This window comes from Eleutherodactylus coqui, chromosome 4, assembly GCF_035609145.1.
Source record: "Eleutherodactylus coqui strain aEleCoq1 chromosome 4, aEleCoq1.hap1, whole genome shotgun sequence".
In the NCBI taxonomy this organism is placed as follows: Eukaryota; Metazoa; Chordata; class Amphibia; order Anura; family Eleutherodactylidae; genus Eleutherodactylus; species Eleutherodactylus coqui.
This window is the reverse complement of record NC_089840.1, coordinates 137,752,268-137,771,909: the sequence shown is the minus strand read 5'-3', so window position 1 is coordinate 137,771,909 and position 19,642 is coordinate 137,752,268. Positions and strand designations below refer to the sequence as shown.

Genomic DNA, 19,642 nt, shown 5'->3' with positions numbered 1-19,642 from the left:
CATTTATAGGACATTTATCCGCCCGAACCAGCTTAACTGTTTAGTGGCGTATCCCTTCAATTCTTTTGTCACTTTTTCTAGTAGGGGAATATAATTAAGATGATATAATGATGTCGGGTCCGCTGCTATGTGAACCCCCAGGTATTGTATGGAGGTTGAGTGCCATTTAAAGTTGAACTGGTCAGCTAGATGGGCTACTTCTCTAGGGGGGAGCGAGATGTTCAAGGCCTCAGACTTATGCAAGTTTACCTTGAAGTTGCTCAGGTGGCCAAAGTGGGCGAATTCCTGTAGGATTGCTGGGAATGTGATACGGGGCTGAGATATAAATAGTAGAAGGTCATCCACGTAAAGAGTTGTCTTACAGGGCTGGTCTCCCACCTGCACACCCCTCACATCTAGGTTACTTCGCAATGCCACAGTCAGGTGTTCCATGACGATGGCATACAGAAGGGGGGATAAGGGGCATCCCTCTCTCGTCCCGTTCCTGATGGGTACCGGGTCGGACACGAGGCCATTTACCCGGATCCGCGCCGATGGGTTCCCGTACAGCGCCATAGTCCATCTCAGAAAGCGTGGACCTATACCCAGCTGCGTCAATGAAGCGTCCAGGAATTCCCAGCTTACGCGATCAAAGGCCTTTTCGGCGTCGATTGAGAGGAGACAAAATGGCTGCGGCAAGCGTTGGGCCTGGGATATCAGGAGAGTTTTATTGGTGTTATCTCTAGCCTCCCGTCCTTTTATGAAGTCTACTTGGTCGTTGTGGATATGGGATGGGAGCCAGCCTGTTCGCTAGTATCTTAGAGAACAACTTGACATCGATATTAAGAAGTGATATGGGGCAGTAGCTAGAGCATAGATCAGCATCCTTGCCAGGTTTGGGGAGCACCGTGATGTGGGCCATGAGCGACTGCGGAGGGAACGGGGCCGAAGGTGAGATTTGGTTAAATGTCTCTTTTAAGATTGGGGTGAGAATCTCTCAGAATTGTTTGAAAAAACGGGGAGTAAACCCGTTCGGACCCGGGGCCTTTCCCGCCGGTGAGGATTTAATGGCTTTATTGACTTCCTCCACCGAGAATTCTGAGTCCATGAACTCTTTAGCCTCTCCTGGGATACCCGGAAGGGCCGTCCTTTGTATATAAGCCTCTATCTTAGCTATCCGAGCGACGGGAGTCATATCAGCCAGTTGACCTTGTATGTTATAAAGGTCGTGGTAATAGGCCCTGAAGGCCTGTTATTTCATGGTTGGAGTCATGCGGTGGCAGTGACATCTTGGTAGTGAGCCGCCCTGGCTTGACAACTCAGATGCCTTTTTCCTAGGCCTAGACTTCTTCAGGCCGAAGGTGGAGGCTATGGCCATTGTCAAAGTCTCAGAAGGCTGATATTAATGGTATTTTTGAGCCATGTATCTCCATCTCCCTATCCCTCTGGTAGTGGTAGCTTCCATGCATTCACCTGGGGTGCTTCCTATTAACCCTTTAATAGCGGTGCCGTCGTTACGACAACCTGCCTAGCCGGGTGTTTACAGTTTGGACTCCAGCGGACCCTGACATTTAACTATGTCGCTTGCTAGCGGGCATGCAGCTCTTTTAAGATTTTACCCCCCTTTCTGATGGTGCTGATGTCATAGCCAGCTCGCCCGGTCTACCGTCTCTCTTCTAAGCAGGAGGCGCTATTGGGCGGAAGTTTCTTTGTTATCAAAAGAAGGCTGTTATCGTCCTGTTGCATGTTGCCTCGCTGCATGTGGTATCTTGGCCCCACGTTAATGAAGTCTGGTCCCATGGGACGAGCCGGTCACAAGTGGCCTTGGTCGTAATTTGCAAATTTACCTCTCTAGTGGCATTCTTCAGTCGCCCTAGCTCTGCTGGTGTTCCCGACAACACAAGTGGATCCTCGGGTTTCCGAGATGGGTTCCTCACACTGGCGCTGCTTTGCAGCAGTGCAGGGTTACCGTGCCAGAGACATCGTATGTTCAGGCTGTGTTACGGCACTTATTACTTGGACAGCGGTGCCTTATTGGAAGCTCCTCGTCTGGAGCCTTTTTCTTGGTGGGGGGGATAGGACCGTTTCTTCAGGTCCCTTTATGCTCCGTCTCTATCCATGCTGGATGCGTAGGCACCCATTAACGCTCGTCGCAGTTAAAGAGCTGATTACGCTTCTTTACACGTGCGGCTTCTTATATTTTCTCACCCCCTTGGGTACTGCTCTAGAAGTTCCCAAGGTCTTTGCTGTGTCCCCCAATGATACAGACGAGAAAACTAGATTTTGTAAAGAGCGTACCGTAAAATCTTTCTTGTCATGTTTATTATGGGGCACAGCACCCACCCAGCACCACAGCACCCTTTTTGTTACTCTATGGTCGCACTGGCGCCCTCCTAAGTTATTTTAAGCACTACCATTTGGTAACCAGCCCCACTGGGGCACTCCTACTGCTTGCGTACAAAACTGATTAGCTGAGTACCTGCAGAGGGTATATAGCGAGCGGGACGGGCTAACTCGTTAGTCTGCTTAGTGTCCGCCTCGGTCAGCAGGGCCTATATACCCAAGGTCAAAGCTGTGTCCCCCAATTAACATGACGAGAAAGAGATTTTAGAGCAAGTTCTTTACAAAAATCTAGTTTTCCCCCTCTGGTCTCGGGACAGAATTTTCTTCCAAAACTGGAGGCTTGTTGTAATGGACTCCTCATGTCAGGCAATAAAACTGAATGACATTGTGTTTGCCGTATGAATGTATATACAATCCATCTGCCATCCTGTCTTTACAGTTTGTATTCCCACTTAATGTCATGATGGCAAACCTGTGGCTCTTCTCTCCAATCATCAGTAGGTAAGAGGCCTCCTTTCTGATCGCAGACATGTATACATGATGTATAATGCAGTATATGTACTTGTCAGCTTTGTTTTCTATTTAGAGTACTAGAACACAAACCTTCGAGCAATGCTATGGTGCGGACAACAACTGCAATAACCATTTTCAATGCTGGATTCAAGGTAATATGCTGATTATATCATTATTCTCTTAGGGCAATGAAATCTCCTTAAGAGATGGAGTGGAAATGTAGCATGGACTATGCAGGGGGGGACCTAGATTATAACGCAATGCAAAGTTTGTTGTATTAAGGCCCTTTTGAACAGACCGATGATTGTATGATCACTGCTTCATCTAAATCATCCAAGACGTGAAGAAAACACTTGTTTGTCAGCGGATCACATCGTTCATGCGCCCATAACAATGACCATTTGTCAGCAGCAAATCTCCCCGCATACACAGGAGATGTGCTGCCAACAATAATGGAGTCTATCAGCTACACAAAGTTATGCGCAATCGTTTGTAAGCCATTCATCCCCCAACAATCAGTGTAAAAGGGCCCAGAAATGATTGTTGATCATCACTTGTTATGGGCAGTGTATCTGCCAATGTAAAAGGACCCTTAGGGTGTTTGCATCTTACAAGTACTTACTGGGCTGAACTTGCAGGTGCAGATGCAGCCCAGCAATTAGCACTGCATTGCTAGTGGCGCTGTGTAAAGAGTGCCTTTTAGTGTAGAGAATGTTTTATTGGGTATGTGATAGATACCTATTGTTATGTAAATATCTATGCACTATGAAAATTTCATGTCAGTCTAAACTTAGGGCCCATTTACACGCAATGGTATTCGCTCAAACTTACAAATTTGCGCGATAATCGTTACGTGTATATGCGGGAAGTCGCGCACTATTCGTTCACTTGTCGTTTATGGCTGGTTTTTAGCCAGCATAAAAATAGTTGTCAGGCAGTTCTAAATTCGTCCCATTTGAATGGGAATTGTTGAATCTTTTCAGCAGCTGAACAACATGAGGGGAGGGGTGGGGTGGAGTGAGTGTTTACCTTTCCAAACACAATGAGTACGTTGTTTACTCATGCCAGCTGAAGACAATGGATTTCTTCACACTAATTAAAATCCTCCTGGCCCGATAAACACACGCCCACCTGAGCAAACAATACTGAGTTTACTTTAGCTAATGGGGGAAATGGAGACAATTTCAAGCAATTATATTTTATGCAACAAAAAAAAAGTCGTCAATTTGTTCAGTTGTTCGTCTGTTTTAGCGATAATCGTTGCATGTAAAAGGGCCTTTACACAGGACAACCTGTCAGGTGCAGATGTCCGACAGTCATCCCATTGATAATCGTTTCTGTGCTTTTACAATGGATAAAAAGAATCTGAATACTTATGAACAAAACATTGTACTTGGATAAACAAAAGTAAATGACCAGATGAAACAGCGCTCTGTTGTTCAGCAGAAAGAAAAAACAATAGGTGGTAGATCGACTCACCTGGTACCAGGTGAGATACACCTTAGCCAAGGCGACCCACCGACACCTAGCATTCAAGTTTGCATAGAATAGCCCCGCTCCGCGATCCAGTAGGAAACCAGAGAGCCTGCTCAAACCAATTAAGACTTCACCTGATGGGAGTCTCCATGTAGCCAGGGATTAGGAAGGAAAAAGGAGATTCAGCGCTCACAGGATCCGGGGTAGACCATTTAGTAGTCCGATGTATTGAAACAAGAAGTAACTTTAAATACTATAATGCAACGCGTTTCGGCTTACGCCTTTGTCAAGCAATACAATTAAAACCTTACAGATCGCACATATATACCCATATGATCAGATGTACTTACTCAATCGAACGCTGGCAACATTACCATGTGGGTTCTAAGAGAACGAGTTAGTCAATTGACTCCAGGTCACAACCTACGTGCTATCAAGGAACGCGGTGTGCGCTCAGAATTAGAAAGCCTGGAACGCAATCTTTGTGCTCCATTTCTACTATGCTAGTCCGACCAGCACAGACATCTACCCATTCACAAAAATCAGTAGTAGACAAATTAAACATACATTACAATCCACCTCAGCATAAACACTTCTTACTCTCTTGGAGGGCAATTTGTGCTCCAATAATTGTTAACAAAGAACCTATATGAACACCACTCCATTGTCACCACTACTACACAATTATCATAATTATTTCATCATTCCTATGATATAATCCTAGATAAATTTATAACATTAAACACAATTATAATTTGTCTACTACTGATTTTTGTGAATGGGTAGATGTCTGTGCTGTTCGGATTATGATGGTAGAAATGGAGCACAAAGATTGCGTTCCAGGCTTTCTAATTCTGAGCGCACACCGCGTTCCTTGATAGCACGTAGGTTGTGACCTGGAGTCAATTGACTAACTCGTCCTCTTAGAATCCACATGGTAATGTTGCCAGCGTTCGATTGAGTGAGTAAATCTGATCATATGGGTATATATGTGCGATCTGTAAGGTTTTAATTGTATTGCTTGACAAAGGCGTAAGCCGAAACGCGTTGCATTATAGTATTTAAAGTTAGTTCTTGTTTCAATACATCGGACTACTAAATTGTCTACCCCGGATCCTGTGAGTGCTGAATCTCCTTTTCCCTTCCTAATCCCTGGCTACTTGGATAAACAGTGAAGAATAGACCACTAAAGTTTTAAGGTGCCCAGATGACCATCTAATGTATATGGGGGGTGTCCCATCCCTCCCCAGATGGCAGGGGAAAGAAGGAACAGGCATGTTAGATTTGAACATGCCCAATACTTTGTTTTCATGGGAGATAAGCTGCTGGTGGAGGTGTCTAGCTGGTGGTTATTCCCTCTCCCTCTTGAGAACACATGCTCGCTGTATATATGTATACATGTATATTGGGTGGGAAGAATAGTTAACTAAATTCAGCATTCAGACAACCGCTGTGGCCCTTTTACACACAATGAGAGGTGCACGATTCTAGTTTGCCCACATGAACAAGCTGGTGATATCATCGCCATCTCATTCGCGCTCGTGCAGCCTGTTTAGACATGCAGATCATCATTTAAACGCAACAAGAAGTGAACGAGCCAATGAACCGTTTCAGCCGGCATAAAACTAAATGCTGACCGAAAAACAAAAAATTCTCAGTCATCATTTAACCATTTATTACGTTTTAAACTGAACGATTTATCATTCAAACGATTTTTTGAAAGCTAATTATTCCATCTAAACGCACTTTGAGTCTTTTTAGACTTAAGCACCCAACAGTTGTCCAGAGATTGTCACTCCTGTGCTTTCAGACAGGTTGAGATTGCTTCCGCCCTCCCGCCTCTATTCGTGGTAAACGGGTAGTCTGTAGACCGACAGCTACCTGATTACACAGGTGGATCGTCAGTACATTTTTATGTCTTCGCAACCTGAACAGCGAACGTTCAGCGAAGGAATTATTGTTCGCCATTCAGGTTGCTGGCAGCTTTTACACAGAACAATTAATATGCAGATTCTCACGATCCAGCAGGAATCTGAGCAATAATCGTTCAGTGTATAAGGGCCCTGAGGTCTATGGCCCCTTTTGTCCTGAAACAGCCTTTTAAGGCTTTCTTTACACTGGCATCATGGTTGGTTTTTACAGGAGGCATGATGAATGCTCAGGGATCCTTTGTTTAACAGATCCTGGAGTATCTCATTGACTTGTAATGGGTTTGGCATGTTCTCCTTTGTTCACAGGATCGAACTGTACATAATGTTTTATTTCGGTCATTAACCCTTTGCAATCCAATTTTGGATTCAGGGTTTCCTAGGGAGCTTTCTCTTTCTGCCATTTTACAATGGTGCCATCTGCTGACTAGAGCCAGTACTGCGGTATGGGATATGCTGGAGAGGCCCCTAACAACAGAGCGGCCAGTAATATACAATAAGAATGCTCTGCCAGATGTAATCCGACATCGGAGCTGTATAGCCTTCAATCAGAATGTCTTCAGATGTCAGACAGTGGATTGGAAAGGGTTAAAGAGTAATTGAAACACAGAGGGAAAAAAACTAAAGGAGGTGTACAGAGATGTACATATAATGGCCACTTGATTACAGACACCTACCTTTTGACGACTGGAACTTGAGGACACTTCTCCAGCCATGCCCATGTATAACCTCCAGTATACATGCTCACCTCTAGCCAGATGCAGTGTAGATTTTCAAAGTAGAAAAGGCCAGCACTTAGAAATCTTTATTCCAATCAGGTTAAGGGGCCACTCCAGCAAAAACACATTTTTCCATGCCTGCCACCCTCACCTGATTGCTTGTCACACTCTGGAGGTCTCCTATGTGTATTGCCGTCACTTCCCTGCAGTGCATGATCTGTATCGGGCACTATCTTAAAGGGGTTGTCCCGCGAAAGCAAGTGGGGGTATACACTTCTGTATGGCCATATTAATGCACTTTGTAATATACATCGTGCATTAATTATGAGCCATACAGAAGTTATTCACTTACCTGTTCCGTTGCTGGCGTCCTCGTCTCCATGGAGCCGTCTTGCGCAGTCCGGTCTTCTTTCTTCTGAATGGGGCCGCTCGTGCCGGAGAGCGACTCCTCGTAGCTCCGCCCCGTCACGTGTGCCGATTCCAGCCAATCAGGAGGCTGGAATCGGCAATGGAACGCACAGAGCCCACGGTGCACCATGGGAGAAGACCTGCGGTCCACCGTGGGTGAAGATCCCGGCGGCCATCTTCGCAAGGTAAGTAAGAAGTCACCGGAGTGCGGGGATTCAGGTAGACACTATCCGGTTGTTTTTTTTTTTTTAAACCCCTGCATCGGGTCTGTCTCGCGCCGAACGGGGGGGCTATTGAAAAAAAAAAAACCCCGTTTCGGCGCGGGACAACCCCTTTAAGGGCGCCCACCCACTGGCGTTTGCGATTTTCGTGCGTGAAAAACGCAGCGTTTTTCGCGGCTTTTTCGTGCCTTTTCCATTAATTTCCATTGACATTCATGGGTGCATTAGGAGAAAAATAAGGACACATATGCAACTGACAGTTCCTATGTTAAAAATCGCAAAACACCGCAAAAAAAAACGCCAGTGGACAGGAGTACATTCAATTCTAATTGCTCTTGAGAAAAAACCAAAACGCAAAGAAAAAAAATCGCCAGTGGGTGGGCGCCCTAAGGCTGAGATTTTTTTTTATATTCAGGTTCACTTCTATTCCATGATGCATCAACACCGCTTTAGCTGAGGCTGTACCATTTTCGCCTGGTGGAGGAATCGTTTATCATTGCCTGCTATATTCCCCTAAATAAGCTACAGATCATAAGTATACAGTTAGGAGGATGAGCTGTGATCTCCTCTATTATACCTGTGTGATCATCATCAGTAACTGTGATAGGAGTGTCTGTGTCCTTCTGTAGACAGGTTTGGTAGTAGGATCCTTGTAATGGCATCACATAAACTGAGAATTTGACTAGAAAATGAATCCCTTACCCCTAAGTAAATCTGAACTGGTCAGAACTGAGATCACATGACCATCTGAGAGGAAAAAGGGCGGAGTTTCAGATAGAAAGGAATAACTAACCAAGGTAATACTAGCTTACTTGTATATACTGGGGAAATAGTTACATAATTAATGAAAAAAGAAAAAAAAAGCAAGTATACCAAAAATGGTGTGATCTACTAAATAAATCCTGTGGATGTAAACAACTCATCGATGAAAGGGGTCGTAGGTGGATGTTGGGAATCATGCTGACAAACAGGCGGTTCACAGTCAAGCAAATCGCAGCTGAATACAATGCCGGCGCTGCTCCAACTAATGTGTCTGAAAGCACAGCTCATCGCTCCTTACTGCGGATGGGCTATAACCGCAGACAACCAGTTCAAGCAGCATTGCTGTCTAAAAGAAACAGGGAGGCGAGACTCCAGTGGGTGAAAGAGCAGACAACTTAGATCAGATTAGTGGAAAAACATCACCTTCTCAGATGAATCCAGATTTCTGTTGTACTGTGTTGGTGGGAGGGTGATAATTTGACGCAAGCAGCATGAATTGATGAAGCCGCCTTGTCAGGTGTGAACAGGTCAGACTGGCGGAGGTGGGGTAATGGTGTGGGGAATGTCCTCTTGGCTCACCCTGGGTCCTGTCTTATCTATGGATGGAAGCCATGATGAATTGCAGTTCTGACGGCCAAAGGAGGTCCAACACTACTGGATGGGTGTCTCTAACAAAGGGGTTATTCAGTATATATACTTTGCAAACTAGTACTCCAGACTTTGTATCATTGCCTTTTTGCCATGGTTTTCTTGGGACCGCAGCAGGGAATGAGTTTAATCTAGTTTAACCGGCTCATGTGTTTGTTTCCATCCAGTCAAATGTGATCCCTGCCACGGCGAGAGCTACTGTCAACTTCCGACTTCACCCATCTCAAACAGTGGCCGAGGTAAGGAATGCTGCCTTCTCGTATACATATCGGTTGATGAATGCTCATTCATGTTACACAATGTTGTGTTGTAAGATATATCAGCACATCTACTTCAGCTTAAACAGGGCAATTTTTTGTGACCAATTTGTCTTATTGCTCCAATGTATCTAAAAACAATAATGAAGCAAATTATTGATAACTAATAGATTGCAAATAGTCTTGTTAACCCCTTAAGGACATGGCCTATTTTGGGCCTAAGGACTCTACGATTTTTTTTAGAGATTTTCATCTCCATTTTTCAAAAGCCATATATTTTTTTTTTCCTTCAACATGGCCATATAAGGGCTTGTTCTTTGTGTGGCGAACTGTAGTTTTTATTGGTGCTGTTTTTGGATACATAGACTGTATTGTAAAACTTTTATAATTTTTTTTTTACGATAGCAGGAAGAGAAGATAACTTGTTTTTCTAAATCGCTGCATTCAAAGTCCTATAACTATTTTATGTTTCCATGGACGGAGCTCTGTGAGGGCTTGTCTTTTGCGTGATGAGCTGTAGTTTTTAGAGGTACCATTTTGGGGTACATTCAGCTTTTTTGATCACTTTTATTGTGTTTTTTGGGAGGCAAAATGAAAAAAAATAAGCATTTAGCCTCAGTTTTTTAGGGTTTTATTTTTCTTTTATGGTTTTATCCTGCACGTCAAAAAAGTGTATGCAATTTGTTGTACGCGTCGTTACAGATACGACAATACCAAATATGTGAGATTTTAATTTAAAAAAATACTAATAAGGGAAAAAGAACAAAAAGGGTTTTGTTTTGTTTTTTTTTGGGGGGGGGGGGGGGGGTTCACACTATTTATATCCCTCTATGGGACCTGCACCATTATACCTATAATCGCTATGATAAAGCATTGCAGGACTTCTGTCCTGCAATGATTTATGACTTGTAATAGTGATCATAGGCAATGACAAAGCAGGACGCCTGTATCTGGCATCCTGTTGCCATGGCAACCCATCAGCCCTCCTCAATTACATCGCGGTGGTCTGATGACGACACAGATCCCGATGCACCCCTGCTGTTGCAGCGGGAGGCTGGCTATCGGTGACAACTGGCCCCTGCTGCTGCATCTCTTCTGATCTCGCACTATCCACAGGGCGTAACTGTACGTCCTGTTGGGTTAAGTACCCTGCTACCAGGGCGTACAGTTACTCCCTGTGCCGTAAATGGGTTAATAATAATGTTGTACCACTTTGTGTATACAGCCCCTATGCAATACTGTGTGTCTCCATGGTTACACACTACAAACAAAACCTTTATAGTCAGATCCTTCATAACACACATACTTTTTACATAATATACATGTACGTTCTTTATAATCTTCAGGCTATCTGTTACTGAATGGGGGCACAAACTGACGCCCCCCCCCCCCTTCTTTCTCTTCTTGTCCTATTACTTCTCACAGCTCATTGTTTGTTCTAGTTGTATCCAGCCTATACAGTGTTAGGTGATATCAATCACCTGGACAGTACTGACTCGTACATCTTACCTACGCTGATACATTCTTGGAGGGGTCAGCACTCCTGGTAGCCAAAACAGTGCAAAACCTTTATTGCTGTTTGGATAATGGGAGTGCTGGAAGAATACTGTGGCTCATCGTTTCGGGGCTCCCCCGGGTTCTACCTGCCCTTCAGGGTGGTGGTTGGGTTGCTGCGCATACATACATACTGCACTCCCCTTAAGAATACAGCGGTCTCATAAGATCACTGTATTCTTTCAGGGCTCTTACTAGACAGACACCCCAACATTTTCTCGTGTTGGTTGGCTACTAGGAGTCCAGAGCTGTCCCTGTAATATGTTGCTCTTACATGCACCAGTATATTAAGCTGACAAATCCGCTTTAAAAGGGTTCTCCCAGTAGGAGACATTTTTTTTCAAACCTCTATAATGACTCCACATGATTTCTGCAGCCAATCAGTGGCATGCACATCATTATGGTGTCATCGTTACAGCCAGGTTTAACCAATCCCAGTATGGATAACTGGAGAACAGCAGGGGAATTTACTGGGTGAATATTTGGTCTGTTGTTGTTGTTTTTATCCCATTGTGCCCAATCCCAGAAACCCCTCGAAGTGTGATAATCCATCATCAATCTGTTAATTTGCAGGTGTTGGACATAGTGAAGAACACCCTACATGATGAAAGAGTAGAGATCTCCGTTGTGAACTCATTTGATCCTTTACCCATTAGCCCGTACGATGAATCAAGCTTTGGGTACCAGATTTTACAGCGAACAATCCACTCTGTCTTTTCAGCAGCCCCAGTTGCCCCAGGTATGAAATATATTCTCTCTACCAGCACAATGGTTGTTTCCTATCTGTTAAGCCAATCCTTCTTAGCCCCCTTGGTTGATATTACAGGATAAATTCATCAGGGCTGTCAGCATGGCTCTGCAGCTGCAGTCCCACTGATGTTATCCCCATTATTTCCTTTTTTCATACTCTCCTCCCTTCATCTGAATGGACTGTTCTTAGCTCCAGTTACCGTCATTTGACAGCTGGACCTAAGAAGAGTCTGACTGGGTGAAGGGAGGAGAGTTTGAAAAAACAAGAAAAGCAGGAATAGAGTCAGCGGGACCCTGTGTCCAAGAAAAACATGAATAAAAGCAATTAAAAAGTTGTATGCACCCCAAAATCATAGCTATAAAATCTACAGGTCGCTCGCAAAAAACCTTGATCATGAAAGGGTTTATCAGTTTGCCGCATCTTTCTCCAGCGCTTTATTCTTTAAAACGACCCTCTGGTTTCTGGGCAGCATTCTGGAGGCCGGGTATTACCTTTAGTTATTCTTCCCAGCCCTGCCTCTGTTCTTCCGGTTCCAGGTCCCGTTTTCAGTCATCCAAGATGGCCAGCGTGATCTTTAGACTACCTAATGCTCACAGTGCATTTGTAGTGTTAGACTACTAATGCACTATACCTGCTCTCTGATTGGCCAGAGCTACTCATGTGATCAACACTGGACAATCAAATATGGGGCCCGAAACTGGCGGATCAGAGGGGCAGCAGAGAAGAGCAACTGCAGGTAATGTCTTCCCTCTCTCACCTGTCCCGAGACAGAATTTTGTCCTGAAGCTGGAAGGTTGCTTTAAGATTGCCATATGATCTCCTCCAGCCTTTAGTAAATTCATCCTCACGTTTGTATTGTATGACGTACAGAACTTATATGTCCACTTTGTGTCTTTCATTAGGTGTGTGCATTGGAAATACCGACAGCCGTCACTTTGTCAACCTAACCGACAGCATCTATCGTTTTAGCCCTTTCAAATTGAAACCCGAAGATTTACCCAGGTAGGGTGACTAACAGAAACCTCGCACTTTGGTAGTCTGAGATAACTTGCCCAGTTTGTGTTTACCAATGCAAGATGATATATTGACTTATTACATATACATTGACATGCCCAAAGTCCTGGAATAGCGGTATGTTCTGGGATTATGAAGTGGCATTACCTCAGCTGATGACTTGGGAACCCCCCACACCTCTATAAGTTGTGAGGTTGAACACTGGCCAACGTTCTCATGGCAAAGCGACTTGACTCATTGGAGTTCGAGCGAGGCATGATAGTGGCTGCCAGATGGATGGGGCATTCCATTTCCAAGGTTGTGCGGGTATTTAACATTCCCTTATCCACAGTATCGTGTGTGGCAGGAATACGTCATAGAAGGCATTACCACCTACAATTGACAGTGTAGTGGTGCTTTAAGAGGCTCTGCCACCATCTTTCTGCACCCCTCTCTGAGAGTGCCATAAGGTAGTGCCCATCACACTGATATGTCTGTTGTATAGAGCTGTGCAGGAGTTTTGAAGAAACTTGCATTTTACTAATAGCAGGAAGACCGAGAATTAGTCCTGCATATTCATGTGATTGCAGCTAGACACATCCACCCTAACTGGACCTTAGAGGACTGACAACATGTGGCGCGGTCTGATTAGCCATAGTACCAATTGTTTTTTCTGGTGCAGACCCCATAAAGGTGCCTGTCCACATGGCTCAACATCCCTCCAGATGTTTTCTATCTACTTGTTGAATCGATGCCACATCAAATTGCTGCACTTCACCGCACTAGAGGAGGTCTTACGTGATATTGGTTCCTGCCCCATGACAGCTATTTCATATTGTATTTATGAATATATCTAAATGGGGTGTTTAGGAATGGAACATATTAATTTTCATGATCTGTCAGTTAGGCAGATTATACGATTGTTTGGGGAGGGGTGTCTGACTGGAACTACATTCTCTACAATGCCACACTAATATTTCATGTAGAACTGCCGCCAGCTCCAATATGAATTCCCTGGGTCTCTAATCTGGGGGCTTCGCGTTTTGAGCTGGTTGCAGTTGTGCGTGAAATTTAGTGTGGTACCGTGTGGGCCAAAAAAATCTAAGTGGCCTTTTATTGTCTAACCAAAAAGATTTCTATTTGCAAACTACACAGGCCCCTTATCCAGCAAGGTCGTAGAAATGAGGTATATTCCTTGATGCGTACTGTATGTTTACGGCTGCATAACCACGTGGTTTTCTTTCGTCTTGCAGGATCCATGGGTTTAATGAGCGCATTTCTTTGGAGGGTTTAGAACAGCTTACACAATTCTACTATCAACTGATCCAAAATGCAGACTCTGATAAAGTTCCTGTTGCTCATCAAGCCACCCATGAGCTATAATGATGGAAAGGGCAAAGGTGCCAGGACTAGTCTATCTGATGGTGTCAATGGTTGGTTATGTTAATTAAAACGGCCGTGTCCTTAAGGTTTTAACTTTTTTTCCTCCTGACTTTCAAAAAATCATAATTTTTTTTTTATTATTATTTTCCGTTTCCACGGCTACATGAGGGCTTGTTTTTTTTTTTGTTTTTTTGCGAGACGAGATGTACTTTTCAGTGCTACCATATAATGTACTAGAAAACGTAAAAAAAATTCTATGTGGAGTGAAATTGGAAAAAAAAGGCAACTCTGCCATCTTTGCGCATCTTGTTTTCACAGCATACACATTGCGGCAAAAAGGACATAACTTGATTCTGTTGGTCAGTACGATTACTACAATACCAAATTTATGTAATTTTTACTTTTCCTGTACTTTATAAAAAAAATACATGCATATCTTTGGGAAAAAATTATCTTCTGCTGCCACAACTTTAATTTTCCGTTAATTTAGTTTGTGAGGGCTCATTTTTTGCAGGACGGTCTGCAGTTTCTGTATGACTTTTTGATTGCTTTTTTATTGCATTTTGTTTGGAGACGGCGTGACTAAAAAAGCGCAATTCTGGCGCTGTGTGCTTTGTATTTTTTTGCCAACTTTCACGGGGTGGGATATATGGTTTATTTTGATAGATCAGACTTTTATGGATGCGGCGATACCAAATATGCAGTTTTTTTTCTTGTTATAAACAAAGGTGGCGGGTTAAATTTCCTCTTATGTTTTCCAAGAATTAAAGTGTGAAAATAATTTTTTTTTATTAAGTCCCCACAGGGAAATTGAACTTGCGATTTGTTTGATCACTCATACAGTATAATGTAATACCGCAGTATTACATTATACAGCATGATGACAGGTAGGCACATTTATTAATGGCAGCCCTGGGGGCCTTCAAAAGGCTCCTGGCTGCCATGGCAACCTAACAGCATCCCATAATTGCATCACAGGGAAGGGGCGTATTCATTTAGAGGGTTAACAGTCGCAATCAGCATTAGCGCTGGTCAGGGTTGTTTTCTATCACAGACAGCTAGCAACCGCCTTGTATGGAGTGGGATTCTGCTTCATATAAACCCCGAACACGCAGGTTGTAACTGTATGTGCTGTCGTGTTACGCGGTTATGGGTGGCCATTAAGGGTGGTACTTCTGATGTGCCGCCTTTCTACCACTTCAGAAGAAGTTAGTATTGCTGTGTATGCTGCAGTCCTGATGCCTAAGGGCTCATAACAGGCATATTGTCGTAGTTCTAAAAGCCCATTGATTTACATTGGGCTACTCACAGCTGTGTTTTTCTCACGCATGTATTACACACGGGACAAAAAAACGCCGCATGTCCTATTTTGGTGCGTATTATGTGCATAATATGCCCATTATAAGCTTATGGGAGCCTAAAATACCCAGAGAATCCTCCTGTCACGTACATATTTACTGCGTGTTACACGCTGAATACGTAGTGACAATACACCTGTATGGGTGAGTCTAGGCATTGGATAGTGATTGGAAACCAATAATGTCATGTCAAAGCGTTTTAACCCCTCAGATGCCACAATTAGTGCTGACTGCAGCATCTAAGTGGATTGGAGCCCCCTCAATGCATCGTCCTCCACTGTGGCCTAATAGACCCTGACCCCAACAGGACCGAATACACCTAGCTGTCATTAAAGAAAATGACATTTGGAGGTAATACACTGCACTACTAAGTATTACATTATCTAAGTGATCAAATAATTGTATGTTCAAGTCCCCTTGTGGGACTAATGGCTCCTTCATAATGGCGATCGCGATATCGCCACTAGAAAATTGCGGCAAAATTGCAATTTTGCTCATGAGATGTCTGAGCGTTGGCAATGCTTTTTCTTGCAATAGCATTGCTGCTGCTAGCGATTTTCATGCGCAATAGAAGTTTCTAATGTTAGAAATGCATTGCATGAGATTCATGCGTAGCGATAGGAAGGAGGCTCCATAGGGAAACATGGGAGATGAAAAAAGGAAGAAAAAAAAAGCAAAACACATAAGATAGGACATGCTGTGGTTTGGGGTTTTTTTTTTCTCTCTATCTCACATGAGTGAAAACATCGGAAATGAATCCATTGAAAATCATTGGTTTCATAATTCTGCTTTTTCACTCGCTCTCGCAACGCACAAAAAAAAATTCATGTGTATAAATATAAAAATCACATTAAAAAATTGCCATTTTCTCACCAGATCCACTATTTATGACAAAATCGCAAACAAAAAAAAACTACAAAATTGATATTACACCGTTCAGAACATCCTGTACTATAAAGGTATTGTGGTACACATCCTAAACAGTTCACTGGATCACTGACGGATCCTCTATGGAGACTTAAGGTACAACGAGGATTGCTCAAAAGCCATCTTTTCAGCGATAATCGTTGCGTGTAAATGTGTGCCACCGTGCACTTTTCGTCCATCACTGAGTTCAGCTCAGCATAGAATCCACTGGCCCTGATAAGAGGGACCACATGCTGAGTACTCTGCAGGCAGCGCTGATAACATTCTTTCAGCAGCTGTCCCCCTGGAGAACAATAGCGATATATTTTGAGAACAGACCACCCACTGTTCTCTAAATACATGCAAATGAGGCTACTTAGCTTCTAGTGGGCTGATTAACCCATTAGTATCTAATGCAAAATGATCACTCAAAACTGTCAGTTTCTGACGAATTGTGAGCGCTCATCTGTGTGTGTAAATGGACCTTTAGACTGCAGTTACAATATGCAGTGATCTTTAGAAGCTGCAGAAAACAAATGGTGCTAAATTTTTTATGAAACTCTATTGCGAGAATGATTGTCAACCCAAAATACTTGCCTTTAAAGTGATTTTCCAGGCAGTGCCTGCTGTCACAGCCAGGATACACTGGGGTCAGAGCAGAAGCCTCAGCTCCAACCCCTTTGTAATGGCTGGTGCTCGTAATTACAGGCACAGCTCTCATTGCAATCAATGGCCACTACACAGGGCTCCCACCCCGGTGTTTCCTAACTGTGACAACGGGCACTGCCATAAAAAACACTTTTGTAGGGGAAAACAAATTCCCCCAAAGGTATCCATAGCATTTATGTTTATTTCAGACTTGAATATTTTACTTTACTGACCATAAACTGAGCCTGTTAACTGAGCTGACAAAACTGCTGCTATTAACCAGTTTGGTGAGGTGTGACTTCTAATATAAAGTTATCATGTGATTAATGCGCCATGTAGGTTTGGCCTCTGCCTGAATAATTAACGTAGAAATCTATTAAAATAAGGTACTAGTTTTTGTAAGGGCCCCTTCACACGGGCGTATGCTCATCTCATGCACCTTAGCGCTGCATATTTGGAAACTAACTATGCTTTTTTGCGTGTGCATCAACGTATTTTACCGCACTTTTTCTGCCCACAGGGCATGTTAACTTGCGTGCAGCAAACAAGACACACCGATTTGAAATAACTAATTAGTTCCAGATGGATGCTTTTTTTCCCCATCCTAATTATGCAGCATATCACACGTCTCCCTGTGTATTGCGTGCACTCTCCTCTTGACTAGTATGGAGACCTCTGGTGCACAAATGTATAGAAAGGTGGTATAGCATTTTTTTTGCATGACCCAAATGTGCGCTCAAAATCTGGAAGTGTGAAGGAACCCATTGTAATCAATGGGTTCTGTTCTCTGCTTGTTGCGCGTGCAGAAGTAAACACGCCTGTGTGAAGGAGCCCTAAGAGAGATATTAATATGACTTTTGTACCCAAGACAAGTTTTCTGTGAACCTCACACTGGAGACGTATTCTGAGCATCCTCGTACCCCGAGTGGTAGTGTGGCGGCTGGAACTTGGCAGGCCAGGCATTATCCTATAGGCATTACTAACTGGAAGACAGACTGTGTATTTTTATTCTGAATTATTTGAAAATTCATTAAACCAGGTTCACATTCTTTCATAATTGTTATTAAAGGCACAAGTTGTAGTGTATCGGGGCAGGTAGGAGGGGAATGCAGAATAATGCACTAATTCATATGAATGATTCATTCGGTTAGAGATGTTCCCATTAATCTGTACTGATTGGTTGGCTACTTCTGACAATGCAGATGTATTGAAAAAGCACTTAAACTGTTTTTGTGAATGTTTTCTGAAGATAAGCTGATGGGCAATAATTTATTTTTGTGCTATTTTTTTAATCGAAAGTTCAATAAAGATCATATTTAATTATTCTGTATCTGTTTTGTTTTACTTCAATAGGTAAAATATTATGTTGTAGTATTAAACATGTAATGGGCGTTAAGGGAATCTGTCACCTACTTTTAGACCTATGAGCTAAGCTTAGGGGCTGACAGTATGTGACCCGCTGAGTCCGGGGTTGTAAGCATTATACTTACCTCCCCTGTTGCATTGAGTGGCACTAAGTAGTCCTCCCATTATAAATTTAAAATGGACGGACTACTTAGCAGCTCGGCTCATTGCACTGAGCGGCAGCTTTCAGCGTTGACAGCAGGGGAATGACAGGGAAGGTAAGTACATCCCCAGAATCAGCAGGTCACCTACTTTCAGACCATAAGTTTGGCTTATAGGAATAAAAGTAAGTGACAGATTTCCTTTAAGGGTATTTTTACACAGGCAGATTCCTTACCTTGAGCAGTGACTGACACAAGTTGATCGCTGCTCATTTAACTCCTTGGTATTGCAACCATTTTTCTTTTTTTTTTCATCCACAGCTTCCAAGAGCCATAATTTTTTTTCCAATCAGCATATCTGTAATGAGGGTCTGTTTTTTGTTTGTTTTTGTAGCATGAGTTGTATTTTATTAGTAGTTCCATTTAAGCTACAATGTAATATATTAAAAACTTTAAAAACATTTTAAGAAAGATGAAATGGAAGAGAAGTGCAATTGTCCTGTTTTTGTGCTTCATTTTTTACAGTGCTCATGCTGCAGAAAAGAATTTCTACCTCTATATGCTGTGGGTCAGTACAGTTATGGCCACAGCAAACCTATCGCTTGTTTTACTCAAATAATTGTTTTGGTTTTTTTTAAAGTTAAAATTGCTTCCTGTCACCATATTCCGAGACCCCAATTTTTAAAAAATGCCATAAGTGGGGTTGTGTGAGGGCTTGTTTTTTATGGGGCGAGCTGTAGTTTTATGCGGGCACCATTAAGGGGTATATATGACTTTTTTAATTCACTTTTCTGCAGGAATTTCAGGAATAGTCTTTGTTTTGATAATCCGCTTATAAAATGGTTGTGGAAAGACGGTCAGTCAGACGAGCTCACTGCCTGATCTGCTAGTGAAAGGCCTTCTACAGTTTGCTTTACACCGTGATATGTGGAAGCTGCAGAAGCAAAATCGTGTAAAATTGTTAATAACTCCCTATTGCAAAAATGATTATCAGCCAAAAATACATGGATTTAGTAAAATAGATGGTCTCCATATGGCTGAAATAAGCTCCTGATCTCGTGTGTAACAATATTGTGTTATTTTGATGCGACAATCAATTTATGTCTTTGTTCATAGGATCACTAATTATACAAGTCATCTTATGTGAAAGGAACAATCTGTTCCTCGCTTCCTACAAAACCACTTGTCCCTTCTTAAGTCCTGTAAGCTACCACAATTACTAAGCAATGTAGTGTATCTACTCACAGAGCACGGCAAAAGCAAACCGCTTGCTGCAGTATTTTTAAAGGG

General features: G+C 42.9%; 1 protein-coding gene across 1 annotated transcript; it reads left to right on the top strand.

Annotated features, from left to right (window-relative positions):
• The first annotated feature begins 2,754 nt into the window (after positions 1–2,754).
• LOC136625731 (N-fatty-acyl-amino acid synthase/hydrolase PM20D1-like) lies at positions 2,755–18,175 on the top strand. Its single transcript, XM_066600184.1, has 6 exons — positions 2,755–2,823; positions 2,909–2,987; positions 9,165–9,236; positions 11,382–11,547; positions 12,462–12,561; positions 13,806–18,175. Exons 1-6 carry the CDS (start codon positions 2,783–2,785, stop codon positions 13,933–13,935), a joined length of 588 nt encoding a protein of 195 aa, XP_066456281.1. The 5' UTR covers positions 2,755–2,782; the 3' UTR covers positions 13,936–18,175.
• Positions 18,176–19,642: the final 1,467 nt, after the last annotated feature.